The following is a 27,109-nucleotide window of genomic DNA, read 5'->3' as shown; positions in this document are numbered from 1 at the left end:
ACAAGAGCATTAGTGAGGTCGGGCACTGATGTTGGGCGATTAGGCCTGGCTCGCAGTCGGTGTTCCAATTCATCCCAAAGGTGTTCGATAGGGTTGAAGTCAGGGCTCTGTGCAGGCCAGTCAAGTTCTTCCACACCGATTTCGACAAACCATTTCTGTATGGATCTCACTTTCTGCACAGGGGCATTGTCATGATGAAACAGGAAAGGGCCTTCCCCAAACTGTTGCCAGAAAGTTGGAAGCACAGAATTGTCTAGAATGTCATTGTATGCTGTAGCGTTAAAATTTCCCTTCACTCGAATTAAGGGACCTAGCCCGAACCATGAAAAACAGCCCTAGACCAGTATTCCTCCTGCACCAAACTTTACAGTTGGCACTATGCATTCAGGCAGGTACCGTTCTCCTGGCATCCGCCAAACCCAGATTTGTTCGTTGGACTGCCAGATGGTGAAGCGTGATTCATCACTTCAGAGAATGCATTTCCACTGCAACTGAGTCCAATGGCGGCGAGCTTTACACCATTCCAGCCGACCCTTGGCATTGTGCATGGTGATGCGGCTGCTCGACCATGGATACCCATTCCATGAAGCTCCAAACGAACAGTTCTTGACTTGTTCCACATTTTGTTGTGTTAGTCTGAATTCAAAATGGATTAAATGTATACCCCATAATGACAAAGTGAAAAGTGATCATTGCTAGACAACCATTTTCAGGACTTTATGTCAAAACTGTAACTTGGCCAATTGGAACATTCACTGTCTTCTTGGTAAGCAACTCCGGTGAAGATTTGGGCTTGTGTTTAAGGTTATTGTCTGGCTGAAAGGTGAGTTAATCTTCCAGTCTGGTGGAAAGCAGTCTGAAGCAGTATTACTTTAGTGCCTTGTTGCAAACAGGATGCATGTTTTGGAATACTAGTTTTCTGTACAGGCTTCCTTCTTTTCACTCTGTCAATTAGGCTAGTATTGTGGAGTAACTATAATGTTGTTGATCCATCCTCCGTTTCCTATCATGGCCATTAAACTGTTTTAAAGTCCCCATTGGCCTCAAGGTGAACTACCCAAACGATTTCCTTCCTCTTCGGCAACTGAGTTAGGGCGGATGCCTATATCTTTGTAGTGACTGGGTGTATTGATACACCATCCAAAGTGTAATTAATAACTTCACTATGCTTAAAGGGATATTCAATGTCTGCTTCTTTTTATTTGTTACCCATCTACCAATAGGTGCCCTTCTTTGTGAAGCATTGGAAAACCTCCCTGGACTTTGTGGTTGCATTTATGTTTGAAATGTACAACTCAACTGAGGGACCTTACAGATAAATTGTATGTGTGGGGTACAGAGATGAGGTAGCAATTCAAAAATTATGTTAAACACTATTATTGCACAGAGTGAGTCCATTAAAGTTATGTGACTTGTTAAGCACATTTTTACTCCTGAACTTATTTATGCATGCCATAACAAAGGGGTTGAATACTTATTGACTCAAGACATTTCAGCTTTTAATTAATTTGTAAAAATGTAGAAAAACATCATTCTACTTTGATATTATGGGGTATTGTCTGTAGGCCAGTGACAAACAAATCTAAATTGTATTAATTTTAAATTCAGGCTGTAACACAAGAAAATGTAGAAAAATTAAAGGGGTGTGAATACTTTCTGAAAGCACTGTATATCTGCAATGCAGAATCCTGATAAGGCAGCGCCCAAAGCTGCCGCCTTGAAGCAACTGGCCAGTAGCCTGTACTGAGGCAGACCTGGGCTCAAGTAATATTTGGCTTCCTTTAAATATTTTGAGTGTTTGATTGAGCCTGCCTAGAGTGCCAGATGGGTGATGTTTGCATCTTTAATTCTATTTTTTCAGAATCCAAATTACTATTTGAACCCAGGTCTGCAGTGGTAGGTCTATTCGGGCTGAATTATTCTGCTAGCACTAGCTACAGAGGACTGCCTGCTACCTGAGTGTCATGTCAAATACCTGGCCTCAACATTAGAGAGCATAAATGTCAGTCTGTATACAGCACATTATAGTGAGGAGAGGCATCTGAACTGCGACACACTGTAGTCTCCAGGACAGGATTAGTAAAATTCTCTATTAGCTAAGTGCCATTTATGGAAGTTCAAAACATTCCATTACATATTTCTAGAGTGGGTTGGAATTCAATCAGAAATCTTAATTTGTGTCGGAATTATTCATGAACGGAAACAGTTCTCCAGTTCCTATGAGGATGTTATTAACAATGAGAATACTTTGCATACACAAATCACCCACTAACTACCAACAACATAAATTTGTAGCTTTTGAAGAAAAATCCCAAACAATCATATACAGTGCATTCGGGAAGTATTTAGACCCCTTGACTTTTTCCACATTTCGTTACAGCCTTATTCTAAAATGGATTAAGTTGTTTTTTCCCTCCCTCGTATATCTATACACAATACCCCATAATGACAAAGCAAAAACAGGTTTTGGAAATGTTTGCAAAAAAGCCTAAGTATTCAGACCCTTTACTCAGTACTTTGTTGAAGCACCTTTGGCAGCGATTACAACCTTGAGTCTTCTTGGGTATGACGCTACAAACTTGGCACACCTGTATTTGGTGAGTTTCTCCCATTCCACTCTGCAGATCCTCTCAAGCTCTGTCAGGTTGGATGGGGAGCATTGCTGCACAGCTATTTTCAGGTCTCTTGAAAGATGTTTGATTGAGTACAAGTCCTGGCTCTGGCTGGGCCATACAAGGACATTCAGAGATTTGTCCCAAAGCCACACCTGTGTTGTCTTGGCTGTGTGCTTAGGGTCGTTGTCCTGTTGGAAGGTGAAACTTAACCCCAGTCTGAGGTCCTGAGCGCTCTGGAGCAGGTTTTCATCAAGGATCTTTCTGTACTTTGCTCCATTCATCTTTCCCTCGATCCTGACTAGTCTCCCAGTCCCTACTGCTGAAAAACATCCCCACAGCATGATGCTACCACCACCACACTTCAACTTAGGGATGGTGTCAGGTTTCCTACAGACGTGACGCTTGGCATTCAGGCCAAAGACTTCAATCTTGGTTTCATCAGACCAGAGAATCTTGTTTCTCATGGTCTGAGAGTCTTTAGGTGCCTTTTGGCAAACTCCAAGCGGGCTGTCATGTGCCTTTTACTGGGGAGTGGCTTCCGTCTGGCCACTCTACCATATAGGCCTGATTGGTGGAGTGCTGCAGAGATGGTTGTCCTTCTGGAAGGTTCTCCCATCTACACAGAGAAACTCTGGAGCTCTGTCAGAGTGACCACTGGTCACCTCCCTGACCAAGGCCCTTCTCCCCTGATTGCTCCGTTTGGCAAGGCGGCCAGCTCTAGGAAGAGTCTTGGTGGTTCCCAACTTCTTCCATTTAAGAATGATGGAGGCCACTGTGTTCTTGGAGACCTTCAATGCTGCAGACATTTTTTGGTACCCTTCCCCAGATCTGTGCCTCAACACAATCTTGTTTATGAGCTCTATTGCCAATACCTTTGACCTCATGGCTTGGTTTTCGCTCTGGCATGCACTTTCAACTGTGGAAGTTTATATAGACAGGTGTGTGCCTTTCTAAATCATGTCCAATCAATTGAATTTACCACAGGTGGACTCCAATCAAGTTGTAGAAACATCTCAATGGAAACAGGATGCACCTGAGCTCAATTTCGAGTCCCATAGCAAAGGGTCTGAATACTTATGTAAGGTATCTGTTTTTAAAAAAATGATAAATTAGCAAAAAAATCAAAAAATCTGTTTTTGCTTTGTCATAATGGGGTATTGTGTGTAGATTGTTGTGGGAAATATTTGATTTAATCCATTTTAGAATAAGGCTGTAATGTAACAAAATGTGGAAAAAGTCAAGGGGTCTGAATACTTTCCGAAGGCACTGTAAATCCTGGTCAACACACAACTTGATCCAAGTTTCACCCTAACACACTGTACAATTCCTAGTGTGTGCTCCAGCACTACAAATGCAAATTGGGGAGCCAGCTAAGTGTTTCATCTGCCATCTTTGGGTGGTAAACTTCTCCAGCCAGTGTGCGTTAAAGTGTGACAGGAGTGGGTAGTGGACCAGGAAAAAGCCTGTTACAGAGTCCCAGATGACTCTGTAACAGCGGTCATGGAGCAGCATTTTTGCGAGGCTGTTCCCATGGCTGTTTTGTGACTACCAATACTCGCACGGAGGGTGGCACAAGAGATTCTTCTCCCCTGCCTCGGCTGCGGACACCCTCTCTTTTCTGCTCATCGGAAAATATGATGGGCTAGGTATCCAGGCAAACATTGACTTTTCCATTTGAAAGCACCACTTTTAAAGAACTTTGACTCTTGCTTTGAGAGTCAGAGAGAGAGAGTGAGGGGGGGTAGGAGTAGAAGGACAGGTGTAACTTTATTGGAATGAGTGCAATGATCCATATGTAGGATCTTAATTGGGATGGCAGGTAGGTAGCCTAGTGGTTAGAGCATTGGGCCAGTAAGGTTGCTAGATCGAATCCCTGAACTGACAAGGTAAAAATCTATCGTTCTGCCCCTGAAAAAGGCAGTTAACTCACTGTTCCTAGGACGTCATTGTAAATAAGAATTTGTTCTTAACTGACTTGCCTAGTTAAATAAAGGTTAAATAAAATACAAATAATTTGATCACTATTTTATTGCTGAGAATTTTCCTGTGCGGCAGGAAAAGAAAACTGTGTATTTGAGGTTTAAAAATGCTTCTAAAGTTTGTAATTTCCACTTTTCAGTTTTGATTGGCCCTAAGGAAACATTCATCAAACCCTACAAAAATGTCCATTAATTATAATCCACATAATACATGTACATTTCCTGTTGCTGTAAAATGTTATATCTGTATGACGGGGATTAAGGGCTGGCAGGATTATGAACCCAATGAATTAAAGACTAAGCCTTGCAGATAAACTAACTCCCAAGGAGATAGCTCCTGGGGTTCTTGTATCTTAATTAGAGTACGTCAAGCTTAATGTTGAAAGGAAATGGCATTGCTAGCAAACCAGTGTGATGTTAGCAACGCCAAGGCCGTGAGTTAAATTCCCACAGGGATCACATACACAAACTAAAAATATATGCTCAAGCTTTGGATGATAGTACAAAGTGCAATGCTAACCCCACCCAATTAGCTAGTGGTTAGGTTGGAGAAGTGATGGCTGATGGGTGATAGTGAAATGTGCCCATTCAGCACTGCTCAAGGCTATCAAGCTATAGGCTCACTTTATAGAACCTCGGCTAAGGACTTACTGAACTCCCTGGATTTAAGGGACGTGGGTGGTGAAGTATGGATACATCTGTAGTCTTAGGGGGGGTTAGTGGGTGTTATAAAAGCCTATATCAGCACTGCTCCTCTCCCTCTAGTCGATCCCTTTACAGTTCTGCTCTCTCCCTCCCTCTCTTTTTCTCTACTGCAATCTCGCTCCTTCCACTCTGCCAAATCCCCACAACCGCCAAGATAAAACATCTTCTGGTACAACTCAATGACATTCTGTGCTGCCCCCTCTCTGCAGGTTGCAGTCACAAGACAAGCCTGGGCACATTCGGTAGGCACAACACTGTTGCAGATAGAACTGACAAGATGCCTTTTTCTACATGTCAGAGTGGTTTGTTTTACAGTACATCATATAGTTCTATCTGAACGTGCCACAACACTGTGCATTGCTGTTGTGAGTCTTGGTTACCTCTACTGGACCATCTCTCATCAGTCTGTGCTCTGAGGGGACCAGATCCTTCAATCTTCCTCTCTCTCCTATCGCTCTCCTAACTATCTTCCCTGTAATGGTGCACATTGATACAAGTGTACAGTTTGCACATTGATACGTGTACTACGGTGCTTGGTTACTGTAATAAAGCACGGTTAACCCGTTTCTTAACATGGTGAACGAACGGGCTAACTAAAGCCACAGTTGCCTGTGTCTCTGTTCAGTGTGCCTGAGTGATGAACTGAAATGACGGTTACTGAAATTTCGCCGGTGGTTCCATTATTTGAATTCCATTATTATTATTTTTTTCTGTGAGCTCGATGCAGTTTCTCTAGAGATAAATCGGATCAAGCCCGAACTGTGCGATGTCGTAGGGAGTTGTAGTTCCAACAGGCCAATACTCTACATAATTGCCACGTTTTCTGCGCTAAACTAACTACAATGACCATAATCCATTGAGTGCCGGCCATTGAGAGACGGAGAGAAGAGCGCACGATCAAGAAAGGATAGACAGCACATGCTAAGCAGTTTCTTTGAGAGGTATCTCTACCTGAAAATACATGATCTAAGTGATTGATAGTTAGTATTCAGCAGTCATAAAAGTATGCCTTATTTACTTTGAAGAACTACTAAAATAGTGAATTTGTCAGACAACAGAGATGATGACTTGGAATGAAATAATAACATAATCAAATAAAACAAATGTTATATACACACCAAATGCATAGTGCATTTAATGTCTAAAAATATAATCGAAACCGTAATTGAAAACTGTGATACATTTTTTTGTGATCGAACCGACCTCAAAAAGCACTAATCGCTCAGCACTACTATTCAGTCTTAACATCTTAACATTCCCCATCCCTTCTCTCGCTCTCTTTCTTTCCCTAGGGGTACCTTGTTTCCCCCCCCCCCCCTTCTCAACACTGCCGTGGTGTTTGGAAATAACTCCAACCCGTTACAAATGGTGGGTGACCTATTTGTCGTTACCATTGGAGATTAGGATTGGGCGGTATCCAGACTTTAATATCATCATACCATCCTTCTCTCACCCTGGGATTTACGGTATTACCGGCTTAGTACACAAAGGAGCCCCAAAAACGCAAAAAAAGTCATTTGAACGTCTATTACTAAAATGCTAACAAAATTAGCACAAGTAATAGCGAATTTCCATGGAGGCTGCTAGCTAAATATGCTAACAATTGCCAAGTCAGGGAATCCAGCTCCTAAAGTTATACATATATAGGTAGGAGCTACCGAATGTCATTTCTGGTGAGTTTAGACAATTCTAAGCGAATGTGAACGAGAGACATTGTACAAATGAACAAAGTTTTGACGCATGCTTGTCTGAAGGAAGAGCAGTACTGGATCTCTAACAGCATGTCTACACACCATCTCTGTGTGGAGTCTGGAGTAGCTAGGGCAACGGGCCTGCCTGCTCTGCTCAGAGAAGATAGGGGAGGAGCAGATCGGCCAAGAACAGAGAGGAGAAAAAATGCAGGAAATCAAGATATCAGTGGCAGCTGTACAAATAATTCATCCAAAAGGGCTTTGACTTCTCAAACACGGCAGAAAGCTAACACAATATGATGCCGCGTCACCGTATTAATTTAGACACTTACTTAGATAGCAAGTTAAACTTAGTGGTTGTGTTAATGCAGAATTTTGCATTTTCACACAGGAAAAAATATAAATACGCATAAGAAATATCTTGCTGCGTTTCATAAACGCAGATCTAAAATGCTTCTTATTGTAATTGTTGCTCTGCATCAGACTTATTTTGTGCTTCAGTTATACTTCTAAACTCAGATAAGAATTCACAAAAAGGGTATTCTATCAGTAGACAGTGCTCTGACTGATGTGTTGCTACTTTTCTCTGTACTTTTCTCCTGTAGCCAAGTAAAGCCCCCCCCCGGCCAAACCCTCCCCTAACCCCGACGACACTGGGCCAATTGGGATCGAACCCGGGTCTGTAGTGACGCCTCAAGCACTGTGATGCAGTGCCTTAGACCACTGCACCACTCGGGAGGCCCCAAGATGAACTTTAAACAAAACATTAGGATAGGACTAAACATTAGAAATATGATGGCCATGCATCGTTTTTTGCAAAAAAGACCTTGCTTTTTCATTGTAAACTCATTTACTTGTTTGACTGCCAGCCAAATAGAGTTGAATTCTGTTGTCATCTGATGAAAATGAAGCTATTTTCTGCTGAATGTGTTGCACGAATGTATTTTCTGTGAAGGACAACTATAGTTGCATGTGCCTGATCACTCTATTGAAGCTAAAAAACACTTGACTTTCATTATTAAACAAGACCCCTGTCAATACACAGCTGGACTCACCTGCTTCAGCTTTCTCCGGTTGTGTTATTTACAAACAAACACGTGACTGGCTGAACAGTTCTGGGGAACTAAGTTTCATAATGTAAAATAATGTGCCAGGTGAAATGAAGAACGAAATCTGCTTTATCTTGTAACGCATTGCACAAGTTGACTGCAAGTATTTACTTAAACAATTGCTACAAATATTAAAATGTATTGAAAAACTTGATAGAAATATACTGAACAAAGATAAACACAACATGCAACAATTTCAAAGATTTTACTGAGTTACAGGTCAAATGAGGAAATCAGTCAATTTAAATTAATTAATTAGGCCCTAATCTATGGAATTCACATGACTAGGAATAAAAAAATGGGCCTCGGGATCTCATCACGGTATTTCTGTGCATAAAAATTGCAATCGATAAAATGCAATTGTATTCGTTGTAGCTTATGCCTGCCCATACCATAACCCCACTGCCAACATGGGGCACTCTGTTCACAATGTTAACATCAGCAAACCGCTCGCCCACACGATGCCATACACGTGGTCTGCGGTTGTGAGGCAGGTTGGATGTACTGTTCTCTAAAACGACATTGCAGGCGGCTTATGCTAGAGAAATTAACATTAAATTACTTGGCAACAGCTCTGGTGGACATTCCTGCAGTCAGCATGCCAATTGCACGCTCCCTCAAAACTTGAGACATCTGTGGCATTGTGTTGTGTTGTTTGCCTTTTGCCTGTGTAATGATCATGCTGTTTAATCAGCTTCTTGATATGCCACACCTGTCAGGTGGATGGATTATCTTGCAAAGGAGAAATGCTCACTAACAGCGATGTAAACACATTTTTGAGAAATACAATTTTATGCATACTGAACATTTGTCAGCTTTTATTTCAGCTCATGAAATAACACTTTACATGTTGCGTTTATATTTTTCTTCAGTGTAGTTTCAACGGTATTGAAAAACCATCCTATGGCTATTTTCAAATACCCCGGTATACGGTATATACTTTATGCTGTCCAAGCCTATTGGAGATGCTCTATAGCGGTGAGGAATGGAGAAGGTGTGGTGTGTATGTAGCGAAAGCTGAAAAATCACTTTGGGTCCGGTAGCCGTCCTCGTCTCATCAATCAACGTCACCCGTAGATGGAGAGAGTGCTTAGCAACCGCGGGAGGATCATGGCATGGGGCACGGCAGACCTTGGCATTGGCCACATCGCACATGCCATTTAGACCGGGACGTCGTGCATGTAAATTAATTCTTAGAGTGGAGCGGTGCCCGCTGAGGGATCCTGACATTTAATTTGTGTCTCGTATTCTAACCAGAGAGGGAAACATTCAAGGGTTGTTTTTTTTCTCGAGTGACAGCTGACATTTCAATTGATTTGGACTGATATCAATTTGGCTTGAAACAATATGAGAGGACTGACAGAGTATCAATGGAGTAGGCATACGATAAATTATGAAGCACAATGCATTGAACCACATAAATAAAACGGTTAAAAACATTATGATTCATAGACCTACACATTAGCGTCATTGCATTTCTCCTTATGTTCATAATTCATCAACTGAAATAAACAGTTGATCATATCTGGTATGAATAGACACAGCGACCCCAAGATTGCTTATTTATTCTGTCCACACACACACACACACACACACACACACACACACACACACACACACACACACACACACACACACACACACACACACACACAGAGTCTATTTACAACTAGGCTCTCTGGCTGCAAGGGTCAAAGTTTATGGTCACACCTGGTTGCTATGGTGTCAAGCTCTCTCTGGAGCGTGAAGACTGACATCAGCAGTAGAAGAGAAATGACAAAGTGGAAACAGACAGGACAGTACAGTAAGTGAGGAGAATCTGGTTCACTATAAACCCAACTGACAGACGACTGGGTTAAGGTTTTCTATAAGTGAAGTCAGAGGCAATAGAATCCCAGCACATTGCAAAGCCACATGTAGAGCAATCTCAACAATACAAGGATCTATACCAGATGATGAAACAAACTAAGGTGAAACAAACAAAGGTGAGACATCCTCAAGCATATGTCAACGGGTCTGTGTGTGTGTGTGTGTGTGTGTGTGTGTGTGTGTGTGTGTGTGTGTGTGTGTGTGTGTGAACTGTATGAGTTTATACAACAGGTGGGTCTAATCCTGAATGCTGATTGGTTAAAACCGCATTCCAGCTGGTATCTATTCCACAAGTTACCACCGGCTAAATCTATGACGTTAAAATGCCTATTTACTCTGTTCCATCTGACTGCGCAATCCACAGCCCAAACTTGACCTCCACTATAAAAAGCATATAGACATTATCTCACGTTTCTTTTAGACTAACATTTCGTTTTCAAAAGCAGAGATTTTTATAAACCTTGCCGTCTGTCTCTCCGACATTTTCAACATTGTTTCAATATTCAAATTCGATCTCCAGCTGTCCCATAGTAATGAAGGTGTCGGGACGAGACAAATAGGTAGGCAGCGTTTCTCAGCCGGTCGAAATCATGAGTCAGCTGGCATCATTTTATGGATATATACAAAGAAATGTCAATTGAAAAAAGGTCAAACGAAACGAAGTGCAGTTAGTTTGCTGTCTTTCCAGCTTCAGTTTGAAGTGAATGTGTTAGCTGTGTTGTTGGCTAGCTCCTTTGAACAACAGTGTACTGACAAGTGAGCCCATGTTCTATGCCAGGCGAAATTGCACCTCATTAGCTCAAAGTTATGGATGTACCCAAATAAATGTCACTAGAAAACAGATTCAACAAATGCAAATGCAGCTACTTTGCTGTTATTCTGCCTGCACTTTTTGACGTGACTGTAAGTCAGCCGTAGTTGGCTAGCTAGCAAGCAAGGGATAAAAACGTTGCCAGCCAGTATGGCAATGGAATATTTGGAACGGATGACTGGGTCACGTCCATAGATACAGAACAAAAAGACTGAACGACTGGGTCGCATCTCTGGCAACCGAACCGATAGAACGACAGCCAGTTTGGGTAGCAACCCTAGATTTGTGTCAGGACTATATCTTGTGGAAGGATGAAATAGTATGAATAAATGAATGAAAATAACGTTTTATTTATGAAAATATATCATAATATAATAATAATGCCCTCGAAGCTGGTGTTTGGAGGATATATTGGCACGTCTCGGGCCTAACAACACCCGAGCCAATATATCCTCCAAACACCGGCTTCTCGGGCATTATCACGTAAATGTGCCACGGCTTGTCCCTACATAATTTGAAACATCAATTTACAGATCCATGTGTGTATGTACGCAAGTACACGTGGATGTGTGTGTGCTCTCACCTCGTCCGCGGTCCAGTGGGCCACACGGCTGGCCTGTACTCCGGCCACTCCAGGCAGCAGCTTGCAGTGCTGCTCCCAGCATAGGGGCAGGTCCCGGCCAGGGTGGGCCGACATTGCCGACAGGAACACCGACTGGTGGAGGGCCTGCTGCAGGCTGTCCACGCTGTGCTCTGGAGGGGGAAGGGTGTACATGTCACTAGTGGGTTGCCAATGTGAATTTGTTAATGAGTGAGAAAGTGAGAGAGAAAAGGAAAAAGACGGTGGGGAAAGAAAGAGAAAGTGAGCTAGTGAGAGAGTGTGAGAGTGAGGAGAGCGAGAGTATTCACACCCCTTGACTTTTCCCACATTTTGCTGTGTTACAGCCTGAAACTAAATTGATTAAATTTAGATTTTGTGTCACTGGCCTACACACAATATCCCATAATGCCAGTGAAATTATGTTTTTATAAATGTTTACAAATTAATAACGTAAATCTGAAGTAAATAAGTATTCAATCCCTTTGTTATTGTCAGCCTAAATAACTTCAGGAGTAAAGATTTGCTTAATTAACAAGTCACATAATAAGTTGCATGGAGTCACTGTGTGCAATAATAGTGTTGAACATGATTTTTGAATGACTACCTCCTCTCTGTATCCCATACATTCAATTATCTGTAAGGTCCCTCGTTTGAGCAGTGAATTTCAAACACAGATTCAACCACAAAGACCAGCAAATTTTTCCAATGCCTCGCAACGATGGTCGATGGGTAAAAACCTTGAATATCCTTTTGAGCATGGTGAAGTTATTAATTACACTTTGGATGGTGTATCAATAAACCCAGTCACTACAAACATACAGGCGTCCTTACTAACTCAGTTACCAGAGAGGAAGGACACCACTCAGGGATTTCACCTTGAGGCCAATGGTGACTTTAAAACAGTTAAATGGCTGTGAAAGGAGAAAACTGAGGATGGATCAACAACATTGTAGTTACTCCACAATACTAACCTAAATGACAGAGTGAAAAGAAGGAAGCCTGTACAGAATACAAATATTCCAAATCATTCATCCTGTTTGCCACAAGGCACTAAAGTAATACTGCAAAAATGTAGCATAGAAATAAATGTTATGTCCTGAATACAAAGCGTTATGTTTGGGGCAAATCCAACAACACATCACTGAGTACCACTCCTCATATTTTCAAGCATGGTGGTGGCTGCACCCTGTTATGGGTATGCTTGCCATCAGCAAGTACAAGGGAGTTTTTAGGAAAAAAAACAGAATAGAGCTAAGCACAGGCAAAATTCTAGAGAAAAACCTGCTTCAGTCTACTTTCCAACAGACACTGGGAGACAAATTCACCTTTCAGCAGGAAAATAACCTAAAACACAATGCCAAATATATACTGGAGTTCCTTACCAAGACAATATTGAATGTTCCTGAGTGGCCTAGTTACGGTTTTGACTTAAATCAGCTTTAAAATCTTTGGCAAAACTTGAAAATGGCTGTCTAGCAATGACCAACCACCAACTTGGCAGAGCTTGAAGAATAAAAAAAATTAAAAAGTGCAAATATTGTACAATCCAGGTATGCAAAGCTCTTAGAGACTTACCCAGAAATAAACTGTAATCACTGCTAAAAGTGATTATAACATGTATTAACTAAGGGGTGTGAATACTTATGTAAATTAGATATTTCTATATTTCATTTTAAATTAGCAAAAATCTATTAAAAAAAACATGTTTTTACATTATCATGATGGTGTTACTGGGTGTTACTGTGTAAATGGGTGAGAAAAAACATGTATTTTTTTTTAAATTAAGGCTGTAAGAACAAAATGTGGAATACGTCAAGGGGTATGAATTGTTTCTGAAGGCACTGTAGAGGTAATGTACAGTACAGCAAAGGCCTGCTGGGATGATTAAAACAGTCTGCTAAGCTAGTTACTGTACATGACCTGCATACTAGAGTGGGAGTGTGATCACTGCAAGGTTGATAAGCAATGGTACAGGCTTTGCCCAAAGAATTCAACAAAAAATTACAAGCGACCAACCTTGACTTTTGTTCCATTTCTTCTTCCTTTTTTTGATTTTACTGTGCATCAACAAAACAAACTGTTTTGCTTTCAGCTTCCTTTCCTTTCTTTCATTTCCTTTCCTTATTGTCTTTCTTTTCTAATCCTTCATTTTCTAATGGAAGGATCCACTACCTAGTCCCTGATGTACTAGACTGATGGACTAGGGGAGATACCAAATGGTTATGTAATGACTGACTGATGGAGATGCCATTGCCAACCTATAATGCCCTACTATACCCCAGATGGACCCTCTGTCTTGGCAGGCAGCAAAGCAAGCTTTGAGGGGGTGGTGTGTGTGTGTGTATGGGAGAGAGCGAGAGAGAGTGTGTGTGTGTGTGTGTGTGTGTCTGTGTGTGTGTGTGTACAGACAGCAGGAACAGGGTCAGCTACAGGACATGTGGTTTTTCTTCCAGTTGTCTCCCAGCTATGTCTCGAAGGAGCAGAGCTGGGTTTAACATGCTTGTTAACCGTGGCATTTGTCTATGTTTGCTGCTCCGATGGCCAAACATGGCTAACATCTGTAACCCAAGCAACGCTACGATGAGTCCCCAAAGGGTTTTTAGTAGTTATTAAGAGGATTAGGATTAATAGGATTCAAATCAATGTGTTGTATTACACACAATCATACTGTATAATGCAAGTGGATTTCTGTGAGAACTTAAAACATGCAGATATACTACCCTTTCGAGTGCCTTGTCTGATATTGCCTTTCTATTGCACTTCTGCTCTCATCTTTGAAGCATTGAACCTATTACATTTTGTGGTGTACTCTGTTATTATTAAGAACAATCAAATAACTTGCAGAGACAACTCAGTAGCTTTGAAGTGTGGCCTAATTAAGATGTTTTTTTGTGTGTTTTTTTGCTAAATAAAAGAAGCAGCGTATGATGTCTGACATCTGCATGGTAGATCTTTATCTATTTGTTGGTCCATCATATCAGAGCATTCTTAGCAAGACGTTAAAAGGATTATGAGTACAGTGTGAGCCAAAAAACGCAGCAAGATGGAGCAGACTTTTCTTAAGAAAGCACTTTCTTTTGGAACGCCATAATTCTTCAACATCTTTCAGGTCTCCCTCGAAAAAGAAGCAGGTAAGCATTTTTCGTCATGTATCTTCTTCTGGAGGCAGCTTTGCAGAGTAATCACTAGTTGGCACAGCCACAAAGTCATAAAATCGTCATTTAAACCTAATCCTAACCTTAATCCTAACCTTTGTCACATGGCTAACCCTAATGCCTAACCTTAACTTTAAATTCAGACCAAAAAGCAAAAGTTTGTTTTCATGAATTTTGACAAAATAACCAATTTTGACTTTCTAAGGGGAAATCACTCAGTTCCACCTTCAGCACCTCAAGTAATTGGATCCTGGTTAAATAAGGGCTACATGACAGTATAATGTCACCAACATGAATGTGGATTTTGAGACGCTAAGACCTAGTACAATACAAAACATCAACAAAAAAAAGCTCAAAAAGTATTGTCAAATCAACTTTAGGGCTCCCTCCATTTAGCTGACTTCCTGCTGACAGCAGCCACAGCCACAAACCCCACCACAGCCTCAATGTGACATGGGAAAGCCCAGTCACCTCCTTCCTGTTTGTAGAAAAAGGGCGCGACACAAAAAGCTTTAATGTCACTACACGAACACAGGCCCACTTTGATCATAAAACTTTGATGATGGGGCCGTGGCACAGCACCCTCAGAGACAGGAAGTCCACAGCACAGCTCCATAATGTGTAGCGCACAAATACGCCACAACAAAATATCGGGCCAAAAAACTAGACAGGGATCACGGATTAGATCCCTGATTGGATCCCTCTAGCATTTTACCCTCCTGTTCTTGAACCAACATCCTCCTCCTGTGTTTTCTATTAATAGAACAGCCACAAGGTGTACCGTCACTTTGCTATTTGATTTGACAACAAAAGAGATTGATCAAATGGAAAAGGTATTAAGCTATGAAAAATACACTATCAATAATGGAAACATCTGGCGTCTGTATATTTAGACAAACAAATTCAATTAACCTGACCTATTTTGCTCCATCAAAAAAACAAGCTCGGGAGAAAAAAAGACTATGTACAATACTGTAGTTACCATGGCAATGTTTCCTTCAAAAGCAGCGACTTTGCTGTGTTGCGGATCTGTCTGCTGTGCCTCAATGACTAAAGTACACACACACACACCACTCTGAGTGAAACGGCGATTTCCCAGCTTGTAGGCTCTAGAGGCAGAGATAGAGAGAGCGCAAGAGCGAGAGAGAGGTGGAGCGACGGGGAGAGAAAAAGAGAGAGGTGGAGAGACAGAGAGTGAGAGATGGAGAAAGAGAGAGGGGGAGAGAGAAAGAAACAGGGAGAGCAGGGGAAAACAGAAAGGGCCTTTCACAGTATTTGGGCATAGCCCGGGAAGCGTCTCGCTAAAATGTTACTGGCGAGCAGAGCTGAATTTCAAAAGTGTGGAGAACCAAGAGACAGTGGGACTGGAGGACTGGGGATGTGTTAATGGGTTGGCTGCCATTTTCTGGGGCGGTATAGGAGTCAGTCAGTGAGCTGCAGGGGGGACAGAGTGGACATGGTGTGTCACACTAGAGAGACAGCCTGGCCCCAGGGAAGGGGCCAGTGTGTGTGTCCCCGTTTGTCTGTGTGTGACTATGTAAGAAATACCAGACAGTTTTGTCAGGAGACTGAAACTGCTGGTGTCCCGTGCAGTATGACATTATGGTTCGACCATGAAGTCTCGTCAAACACACATTTGTCACTTCAGTGACGTCTTTAAATTGATTGAATGTTCCGGACCGATTTCCATTCACCTACAGTTGAAGTCGGAAGTTTACATACACCTTAGCCAAATACATTTAAACTCAGTTTTTCACAATTCCTGACATTTAATCCTCGTAAAAATTCCCTGTCTTAAATCAGTTAGGATCACCACTTTATTTTCAGAATGTGAAATATTAGAATAATAGTAGAGAGAATTATTTATTTCAACTTTTATTTCTTTATCACATTCCCAGTGGGTCAGAAGTTTACATACACTCAATTAGTATTTGGTAGCATTGCCTTTAAATTGTTAACCTGGGTCAAACGTTTTGGGTAGCCTTCCACAAGCTTCCCACAATAAATTGGGTGAATTTTGGCCCATTGCTCCTGACAGAGCTGGTGTAACTGAGTCAGGTTTGTAGGCCTCCTTGCTCACATATGCTTTTTCAGTTCTGCCCACACATTTTCTATAGGATTGAGGCCAGGGCTTTGTGATGGCCACTCCAATACCTTGACTTTGTTGTCCTTAAGCCATTTTGCCACAACTATGGAAGTATGCTTGGGGTCATTGTCCATTTGGAAGACCCATTTGCGACTAAGCTTTAATTTCCTGACTGATGTCTTGAGATCATGATGCCATCTATTTTGTGGAGTGCACCAGTCCCTCCTGCAGCAAAGCACCCCCACAACATGGGTTGGGATGGTGTTCTTCGGCTTGCAAGCCTCCCCCTTTTTCCTCCAAACAAAACAATGGTCATTATGGCCAAACAGTTCTATTTTTGTTTCATCAGACCGGAGGACATTTCTCCAAAAAGTACCATTTCTGTCCCCATGTGCAGTTGAAAACCGTAGTCTGGCTTTTTTTATGATGGTTTTGGAGCAGTGGCTTCTTCCTTGCTGAGCGGCCTTTCAGGTTATGTCGATAAAGGACTCGTTTTACTGTGGATATAGATACTTTTGTACCCGTTTCCTCCAGCATCTTCACAAGGTCCTTTGCTGTTGTTCTGGAATTGATTTGCACTTTTCGCACCAAAGAACGCGTCTCCTTCCTGAGCGGTATGACGGCTGCGTGGTCCCATGGTGTTTATACTTGCGTACTGTTGTTTGTACAGATGAACGTGGTACCTTCAGGCGTTTGGAAATTGCTCCCAAGGATGAACCAGGTCTTGGCTGATTTCTTTTGATTTTCCCATGATGTCAAGCAAAGAGGCACTGAGTTTGAAGGTATGCCTTGAAATAATTGGAGGTGTACCTGTGGATGTGACTCAAATTATGTCAATTAGCCTATCAGAAGCTTCTAAAGCAATGACATAATTTTCTGGAATTTTCCAAGCTGTTTAAAGGCACAGTCAACTTAGTGTTTATAAACGTCTGACCCACTGGAATTGTGATACAGTGAATTATAAGTGAAATAATCTGTCTGTAAACAATTGTTGGAAAAATTACTTGTGTCATGCACATTGTAGATGTCCTAACCGACTTGCCAAAACTATAGTTTGTGAACAAGAAATTTGTGGAGTGGTTGAAAAACGAGTTCTAATGACTCCAACCTAAGTGTATGTAAACTCCCGACTTCAACTGTAAATCCGAAAATGATGGAGTCCTGTGAAGTCAGGGCAGTTTGTTTGTTTAATGCTGCGAGCCCCGCAGACTTCAAACACTTCACAAACACAAAAGAAAAGTGCTAAACATTTATTCCTGGCAAACACGTCTTCATTCAAAGAATCCCCTGTGGTGGTGAAACATGTGTCTTTCATCCCCCAGTGAGCGTGAAACTTCTCTCAGTCCAAAACAGACTGCTGCTACCAAAGCCTCCGCATGAGCTTTAACCGTATACTGACTACCTGCACCGTCACCAAGAAAACAGTTACTTACTGCCGTGCTAGAGCTAATGAAAGCTAATCTCGTGACGCTTCGCTCACTCGTGAATGTAGGAAAATCTATAAGCCGCTGACCCCTGGTTTCAAATTGGAGCCCACAACTCGAACCTACACCCATTATCATTCCCCCGGTGATGCAAGCAGTCTTTGTTGTCACTGGACTGATGTATTGATACCAGCACCGCCAGGCAGAAACCAGAACAATGTGTTTCGTAGCGTTAATTACACGATAGCGCCGACCTTACGCTGTGTATTTGAGTGTAACTATTAATCGTGATTAGTGAAACAAGATATTTGTTTTGAAAATGCTTTGAGGTTACTTACGCTAAATGAGATAGATGCCTATGGTTATTAGTAAGCCTAATCAATCGTGATGAAGTTAATAATAAAGTGGAGAAGCTTAAAGAGGCTTTGCATCCTCAAATAACACAGTGCAGCTCACACCGTTTAAAAATATTCACAGAGAGATGTGAACAGAGGGGTTGAAATGCGTATCAAGTGACTGCCTTAAGTATCCCCCTAACGGCCACATGTACTTGAGATAAGAGCGAGTGAATGAGAGCCAGGAGAGAGTGAGAGAGAGCCAGGACAGCAGAAAGGCCCATCCATGGTCTCAGAGAGAAATAACCTCTAAAAGGTTAATTAACATTCAACAGCTTCAAAATGACATACACTAGTTATATAAAAGGTATGGACACACGGGTGCAATTCCACAAAAATATACAATGTCGCAATATGTTGTATGGATATCCAATTAAAGTCCTGCATGGAGGGCATTAACTTGGTTTTTGCTTCTGTCTGGTAGTTAATTGCACTCACCTGGTGTCCAAGGTCTGAATCAGTACCTGTGGCGAGAATGAAACCCAGGTGTTTGGGCAAACCCGGTTACTCAACCTTGCACCTTAGAGGCTGCTTCCCTACATACATAGACATGGAATCACTGGCCACTTTAATAATGGAACCCTATCACTTTAATAATGTTTACATACTGATTTACTCATCTCAAATGTATATACTGTATTCTATTCTATTTTAGTCAATGCCACTCCAACATTGCTCATCCTAATATTTATATACAGTACCAGTCAAAGGTTTGGACACACCTACAGTGGTTCCTCCTTTAAAAGTTGCTAGCTTACACCGCGGGACTTAGAGGTACCCAGCATCACGGCTTCATTGCTCCAGAACACCACAAGGGAGAGTTAGAGCACTCAGTATGCATTTGGGCACCAAGGTTTTTATATGACCAATCATATCGAGTGGTTCCAATGACGAATTTGACGCGGGCCACCCGTCCCTGGTGACTTCAGCAAAGATGGCTGACAAAACATTACGGGGAAGCAAATGTATGTAGTTATAACGTCATAACGAGTCAAGCAAAACATGTACAATTGAGAGGAATATGTAAGTTAATGTAGAGACAAACAATTGTGCATATTTGTTTGTCATAAAGTTAATTTACAAAAATCGCTATTGAGCACGTTTTTTGCCAGCCATATCCAATACCAGGTGTATCAAACTCAATCATTATAGAAAGCAGGGAGCAGGTTTCGAACCATCAACATTCTAGCCTGAAGTCCAGCACGCTATTGACTGTGCCCAAATGTATTAATTGGGGTTGGGGCCGTTTGTGGCCCAAAAACACTTTATCAATTGGAATCTTTAACATGTGGAAAGGGGGAAAAGTATTATTAGTTTTCACAAGCATAGCAGGATGGTCTATTAGCTGAACAATAAACTATTTAACCTTTACTAAAGAATTGTCTAATAGCCAAGCTAGGTGTGAACCCCTCCACAACTTGAGCTAGGTGTGAAACCCCCCCTCCTCCCTAACTTGCAACAAATCATTTTCAGGACTTTTTAGAAAAAGCAGCAGAGAAGCGCTATAGGTTTCTAAGAAGAGGCTATTCTCCACAATGTGTGGATGAAGCGCTTAATTTGGCATTGGGGAAACACAAGATGAACTGCTACAAAAAATACCCCCTAAAGCTAAAGAACACTCTGTAATGTTCACAACTACATATACAGTGGGGAGAACAAGTATTTGATACACTGCCGATTTTGCAGGTTTTCCTACTTACAAAGCATGTAGAGGTCTGTAATTTTTATCATAGGTACACTTCAACTATGAGAGACGGAATCTAAAACAAAAATCCAGAAAATCACATTGTATGATTTTTAAGTAATTAATTTGCATTTTATTGCATGACATAAGTATTTGATACATCAGAAAAGCAGAACTTAATATTTGGTACAGAAACCTTTGTTTGCAATTACAGAGATCATACGTTTCCTGTAGTTCTTGACTAGGTTTGCACACACTGCAGCAGGGATTTTGGCCCACTCCTCCCTACAGATCTTCTCCAGATCCTTCAGGTTTCGGGGCTGTCGCTGGGCAATACGGACTTTCAGCTCCCTCCAAAGATTTTCTATTGGGTTCAGGTCTGGAGACTGGCTAGGCCACTCCAGGACCTTGAGATGCTTCTTACGGAGCCACTCCTTAGTTGCCATGGCTGTGTGCTTCGTGTCGTTGTCATGCTGGAAGACCCAGCCACGACCCATCTTCAATGCTCTTACTGAGGGAAGGAGGTTGTTGGCCAAGATCTTGCGATACATGGCCCCATCCATCCTCCCCTCAATACGGTGCAGTCGTCCTGTCCCCTTTGCAGAAAAGCATCCCCAAAGAATGATGTTTCCACCTCCATGCTTCACGGTTGGGATGGTGTTCTTGGGGTTGTACTCATACTTCTTCTTCCTCCAAACACGGCGAGTGGAGTTAGACCAAAAAGCTCTATTTTTGTCTCATCAGACCACATGACCTTCTCCCATTCCTCCTCTGGATCATCCAGATGGTCATTGGCAAACTTCAGACAGGCCTGGACATGCACTGGCTTAAGCAGGGGGACCTTGCGTGCGCTGCAGGATTTTAATCCATGACGGCGTAGTGTGTTACTAATGGTTTTCTTTGAGACTGTGGTCCCAGCTCTCTTCAGGTCATTGACCAGGTCCTGCCGTGTAGTTCTGGGCTGATCCCTCACCTTCCTCATGATCATTGATGCCCCACGAGGTGAAATCTTGCATGGAGCCCCAGACCGAGGGTGATTGACCGTCATCTTGAACTTCTTCCATTTTCTAATAATTGCGCCAACAGTTGTTTCCTTCTCACCAAGCTGCTTGCCTATTGTCCTGTAGCCCATCCCAGCCTTGTGCAGGTCTACAATTTTATCCCTGATGTCCTTACACAGCTCTCTGGTCTTGGCCATTGTGGAGAGGTTGGAATCTGTTTGATTGTGTGTGGACAGGTGTCTTTTATACAGGTAACGAGTTCAAACAGGTGCAGTTAATACAGGTAATGAGTGGAGAACAGGAGGGCTTCTTAAAGAAAAACTAACAGGTCTGTGAGAGCCGGAATTCTTACTGGTTGGTAGGTGATCAAATACTTATGTCATGCAATAAAATGCAAATTAATTATTTAAAAATCATACAATGTGATTTTCTGGATTTTTGTTTTAGATTCCGTCTCTCACAGTTGAAGTGTACCTATGATAAAAATGACAGACCTCTACATGCTTTGTAAGTAGGAAAACCTGCAAAATCGGCAGTGTATCAAATACTTGTTCTCCCCACTGTACTTTGAACTCGCAAAAAGTAGGAGATGCAGTCAGGAAACACTGGCATGTTTTATTTACGCGATAAATTGGTTCATGCAACTGCCAGCCACAAAAGAAAATCAGCCAGAATGTTTTGGGATTTTCACCCTCCAGACATTATTTCCTAAAAGGTCTTAATGATGAAATGCCTATGTACGTTATGTTGTAAATTTGAACATGAATTATGCCCCTATTTCAGATTACTCTGACATTTTTCTTACACTGTACACAATGATTTATGAAAACTTGCTTGGTAGGTCAATGTACTCATTGTGGTTTTACAGACGTGTTTAATACATTTTATGTACACACTTTATTTGAATATTTATGAAATGCATATTGTTATATTTGGTAGTACTTATTTGTTTTTCCTTCGCCTCCAACCCCTTTCCATGCATGGAACAGGTATGGGTGGGGCTAGGTCTACATAAGGGTGCTAATTTAAAAAAACTCACAAAAGCTCTGACGAAGGCCGTGAGGACGATACGTAAAGCTTATTAAAGATCAGTGATACGATCAAGAGCAGTGTGCGGGTTCCTTCTTTTTCCTCATCTTATCCGGCTGTTGCCATGCACCTTTTGGTTTTATTAATTTATTGCCACCAGTGTAACTGCTAAACTGCTTTCTGACTGTACACTGTACTGAATGATTGTAGCGGGTTTACTAATGTGTTAGTTGTAGTAGTTCTAGTTGATCATGACGAGACAACAATGTACCCTGTGTGTAGTGGTTAGCGGTCATGATATAAAGGTTTGGCTTGGAAAGGTTTTTTCGTCTGGTCACAGACAGCTGATGTGTCGTGCACTGATGTCCAGAAGCGAAGGGAAAAGGTAAGAGGAGAGGGTGTAGATAGCGAGAAGGAATTATATGTACAACCAGCAAAGTGACCATGCTGTATTTATGTGGCTGCTATGAAAGTGAACTGTTTGCGTGTGATCAGGGGTGTATTCATTCCGCCGATTCTGTTGGAAACGGGGATAAACATACCCGAATTTGTCCAATTGTCACACCCTGGCCTTAGTTATCTTTGTTTTCATTAGTATTTTAGTTAGGTCAGGGTGTGACATGGGTTAGTATGTGTTTTTGTATTGTCTAGTGTGGTTTGTATGGTTGAGGGGGTTTCATAGAGTAGATGGGGTTGTGTTCAGTGTAGGTGTTTAGAATTGTCTATGGTTGAGTGTAGTTGTTTAGGAAAGTCTATGGTTGCCTGATTTGGTTCTCAATCAGAGACAGCTGGTTATTGTTGTCTCTGATTGGGAGCCATATTTAAGGTAGCCATAGGCTTTAGGTGTTTGTGGGTAATTGTCTATGTCAATGTTCTATGTTGCATGTGTGCACTAGTTCGTTATAGCTTCACGATCGTTTGTTGTTTTTGTTAAAGTGTTTCGTGTCGTGTTCTTTCATCTTCTTTAATAAAGAGAAGATGTATCATTATCACGCTGCGCCTTGGTCCGTCTCTCCACACGATCGTGACACCAATAGAAACTCTCATTTGCAACTGTTGGACTAATGATTACACCCTAGATCAGCTAGATGCAGGCAAGAGTGTGCAGGGCAGTACTAAATGTGTCACTGCTTGTCACCTTGATTACTCAAATTCTCTCAACCCGTGTACCTACGTTGTAAACTTTCCTTCATAGGCTAGGTTGTAGCAACCTCATGTTGGGTACAGGGAGAATTTGAGTATCATTTAGTAGCCTAAACCTATCGATGTTACATTGAGCTGGGAAAATGGAATATGAATGACAGTCATCCAATTTGCTGTAATAGAAATAAGGCCATGCTCATTAAAAAAAAGAATCATCCTCCCTCATTTTAAATGGCAGCGACCGCCACTGGTATGTACTATGTTTTATTAACCACGGCGCTGGATGCTCATTTCCTCAAACAAAAACAATAACACATGCGTCTGGGGGGGGCAGTGACGCCGTTTGGCCTATCGTGGTTCTCAGCTTTAAGGAAACATTTTTGATGTACAGCAGCACGTCCTGCAAAGCGAGGCACAGTAATTAAATTACACTCCCGCTGTGGAGATGGCTACCAGTCAGCTCTGTTAAATCCATCTCTGCTCCTCCTCCCTCTCGCTCACAAAACAGGCCTGATCTGCCATTACAGGAGAAGAGGGAAAAGAGAGGGAAGAAGAATCCAGTGCTTCAGCCGATTTACAGCAGAGTCCGTGGCTTTATATAGTCACTCCAAATTCAACGGAACCTCAATCCCAGTTCGGAAAGGCTGCATCACCAAAGTCAAATGTGCTGAAGTAAATTAATGATGTGAAGGCGATATAACAGAATAAGGGTGAATTCAAGTTGAATTCAAGTTGAATTAAGGTTGGAACAGTCTTGACGTGGCACAAAGGGAAGACCTCCATACCACAGCCTTACTCGTGTTGTCTCCTTGAAATATGAATCTAATGATGCAACAATAAATAAGAAATGATGGGAGCAGCCAGAAAATCACTTTGAAGCTGAATCTCTGCTGCGGCATGATACGCCTTTCGCGTAGAGGGGGCATTTTAAAGTTATACTTGTCAATGCCTTTTCTGGAGGATAGGTATTCTTTTTTCTCATATAGAGAGACAATGCACATGATTTAAAGCACAATGAATACTTTATCATTAAGTTGGAACCAAAAATTACATATGCAACCATTTCACATATCATGGCCATGGCCATCTTTTTTGTTTTACAAAAGATAACTTGTTCTTGTTTTTTTTCACAGTATGTATGCTCCAAGGGATCTGCATCCACTGTTTAGCACTGATCTTTATTATTGTCTACAAAGAAACAACAAAGACAGTACAGTATGAAGATGGGCAGAACCAGCTTCTCCAATAGAAATCCCCAATCACGCTTGTAGGCGATGTCATAGCAACGCTGGCTAGCTACGCTCATGTGCAGAAACACGTCACCGGGTCTAACGGTCGTCTCGCGCATGTGCAGGCCATAAAATCAAAGGCACTTCTTCGATATATGTTTTTGACGAAAATGAAAACGTGTCAGTTTGTTACTTTCACGAGGTGGGAGTAATAACATGTTTGACTACTTAAGACATTGGCTCGAATGTAGGTTGTGCTTTTAGATTTCAAGAAAATGAACAACTAAGGAATCATCATGGGAATTCAGATATGCATCTGTTGGTCACAGATACCCTCCCAAAAAATAAGGGGAGTGGATCAGAAAAACAGTCACTATCTGGTGTGCCCACCATTTTCCTCATGCAGCACGACACATCTCCTTCACATAGAGTTCATCAGGCTGTTGATTGTGGCTATTATCATGCTGAAACATGAGGTGATGGCGGCTGATGAATGGCATGAAAATGGTTCTCAGGACCTCGTCACGTTATCTCTGTGCGTTAAAATTACCATCAATAAAATGCAATTGTGTTCGTTGTCTGTAGCTTATACCTGCACATACCATAACCCCGCCGCCACCATTGACGTCAGCAAACCGCTCACCCACACAACGCCATACACACTGTCTGCCATCTGCCCGGTACGGTTGAAACCAGGATTCATCCATAAAGAGCACACTTCTCCAGCGTGCCAGTGGCCATCGAAGGTGAGCATTTGCCCACTGAAGTCAATTACGATGCCGAACTGCAGTCAGCTCAAGACCCTGGTAAGGACAATGTGCACTCAGATGTGCACTCATCCCTAAGATGGTTTCTGCCCGTTGGTGCAGAAATTCTTTGGTTGTGAAAACCTACAGTTTCATCAGCTGTCCGGGTGGCTGGTCTCAGACGATCCTGCAGGTGAAGAATCCGGATGTGGAGGTCCTGAGCTGGCGTGGCTACACATGGTCTGCGGTTGTGAGGCCGTTTGGACGTACTGCACATTTCTCTAAAACGACATTGGAGGCGGCTTATGCTAGAGAAATCAACATAAAATTATTTGGCAACAGCTCTGGTGGACATTTCTGCAGTCAGCATGCCAATTGCATACTCCCTCAATACTTGAGACATCTGCGGTATTGTCTTGTGTGACAAAACTGCACATTTTAGAGTGGCCTTTTACTGACCCTAGCACAAGGTGCACCTGTGTAATGATCATGCTGTTTAATCAGCTTCATGATATGCCACATCTGTCAGGTGGATGGATTATCTTGGGAAAGGAGAAATGCTCACTAACAGGGATGTAAACAAATGTGTGCATAACATTTGAGCTAAATAAGCTTTTTGTGCGTATGGAACATTTCTGGGATCTTTTATTTCAGCTCATGAAACATGGTACAAACACTTTACATTTTGCATTTATATTTTTGTTCAGAATTGCTCATCTGATAAGCGTGCGTCACTGGGCAGCTCATGGCTGGATTTCCCTTTGTAATCATTGATAGCTTGCAAGTCCTGCCACATCAGACAAGCGTCAGAGCTGGCGTAATAGGTTATATTTGTATTTTTTATTACGATCTTGCCTCATCGCTGCAACTCCCTAACGGGCTCGGGAGATGCGAAGGTCGAGTCATGCGTGCTCCGAAACATGACCCACCAAACCTCACTCCTTAACACCCGTTCGCTTAACCCGGAAGCCAGCTGCATCAATGTGTCGAAGGAAACACCTTTCAACTGACGACCGAGGTCAGCCTGCAAGCTCCCGGCCCGCCACAAGGAGTTGCTAGAGTGCGATGAGCCACACTCCTTGCCCGGACGGCTCTGGGCGAATTGTGCGTTGCCTTATGGGACTCCCGAGCACGGCCAGTTGTAATACAGCCTGGGATCGAACCGTAGCGGGATAGCCCCGTAGCGGGATTTCTTATAAACGTCTGGATTAGTGTTCTGTTCTTTGAAAGTGTCAGCTCTAACCTTTAGCTCAGTACGGATGTTTCCTGTAATCCATGGCTTCTGGTTGGGATACAGTATGTACATACGGACATAGTCGATGCGCATCCCAGAATATATTCTTGTCTGTGCTAGCGAAACAGTTATTGGCTGTTACAGGTGATTAATCATTGGTAGTTCGCAACGCTTTTCTTAGAAAATATTATAAAAGACAACAAAGTGGACTGTACTGTGAATCTTAAATGAGCTATTCTACATCTAGATAAGTTACACCTCTTGACCTGAACACAAGCACACTACAAACAAACAAAAAACATATTTCAATCGTCGGGGCAATGAGATAATAGCCACATCTGAAAATAAAAGATCTGCTCATCGCGCTGAGCCAGTCTGTATGTGCATGGGTGTGCGTGTGTGTTCTCTGTGTGGCCAGCTGGGATTGTGTGACCCCAGCATACTCCTCTGTGGTAGCAGCTCAAACGTGTATGTTACGTGAAGACGCCCTGGGTCCTCTCAGCTGGGTACCTTGGGACGAACATGTCACATATTACACACTCTACACACTCTAGCACTGGCTGAGGCCTCCAGCCTCCAGCTAAACTCTAGCTGCTTGTGCCT

At 42.2% G+C, this 27,109-nt stretch overlaps 1 protein-coding gene across 2 annotated transcripts in view; it reads right to left on the bottom strand.

The window, feature by feature from the left end:
- LOC139531755 (lethal(3)malignant brain tumor-like protein 4) overlaps positions 1 to 27,109 on the bottom strand; it is a 129,775-nt gene that overhangs the window by 5,545 nt on the left and 97,121 nt on the right. For both annotated transcript variants that reach the window (XM_071328534.1, XM_071328535.1), the window contains exon 18: positions 11,363 to 11,532. In XM_071328534.1, coding sequence (XP_071184635.1) covers positions 11,363 to 11,532 — 170 coding nt within the window. The remainder of the gene's footprint in view (positions 1 to 11,362; positions 11,533 to 27,109) is intronic.

This window comes from Salvelinus alpinus, chromosome 10 (assembly GCF_045679555.1).
Source record: "Salvelinus alpinus chromosome 10, SLU_Salpinus.1, whole genome shotgun sequence".
NCBI classification, from domain to species: Eukaryota; Metazoa; Chordata; class Actinopteri; order Salmoniformes; family Salmonidae; genus Salvelinus; species Salvelinus alpinus.
Note: the sequence above shows the minus strand (reverse complement) of the source record. Positions and strands in the feature narration are given on the sequence as shown.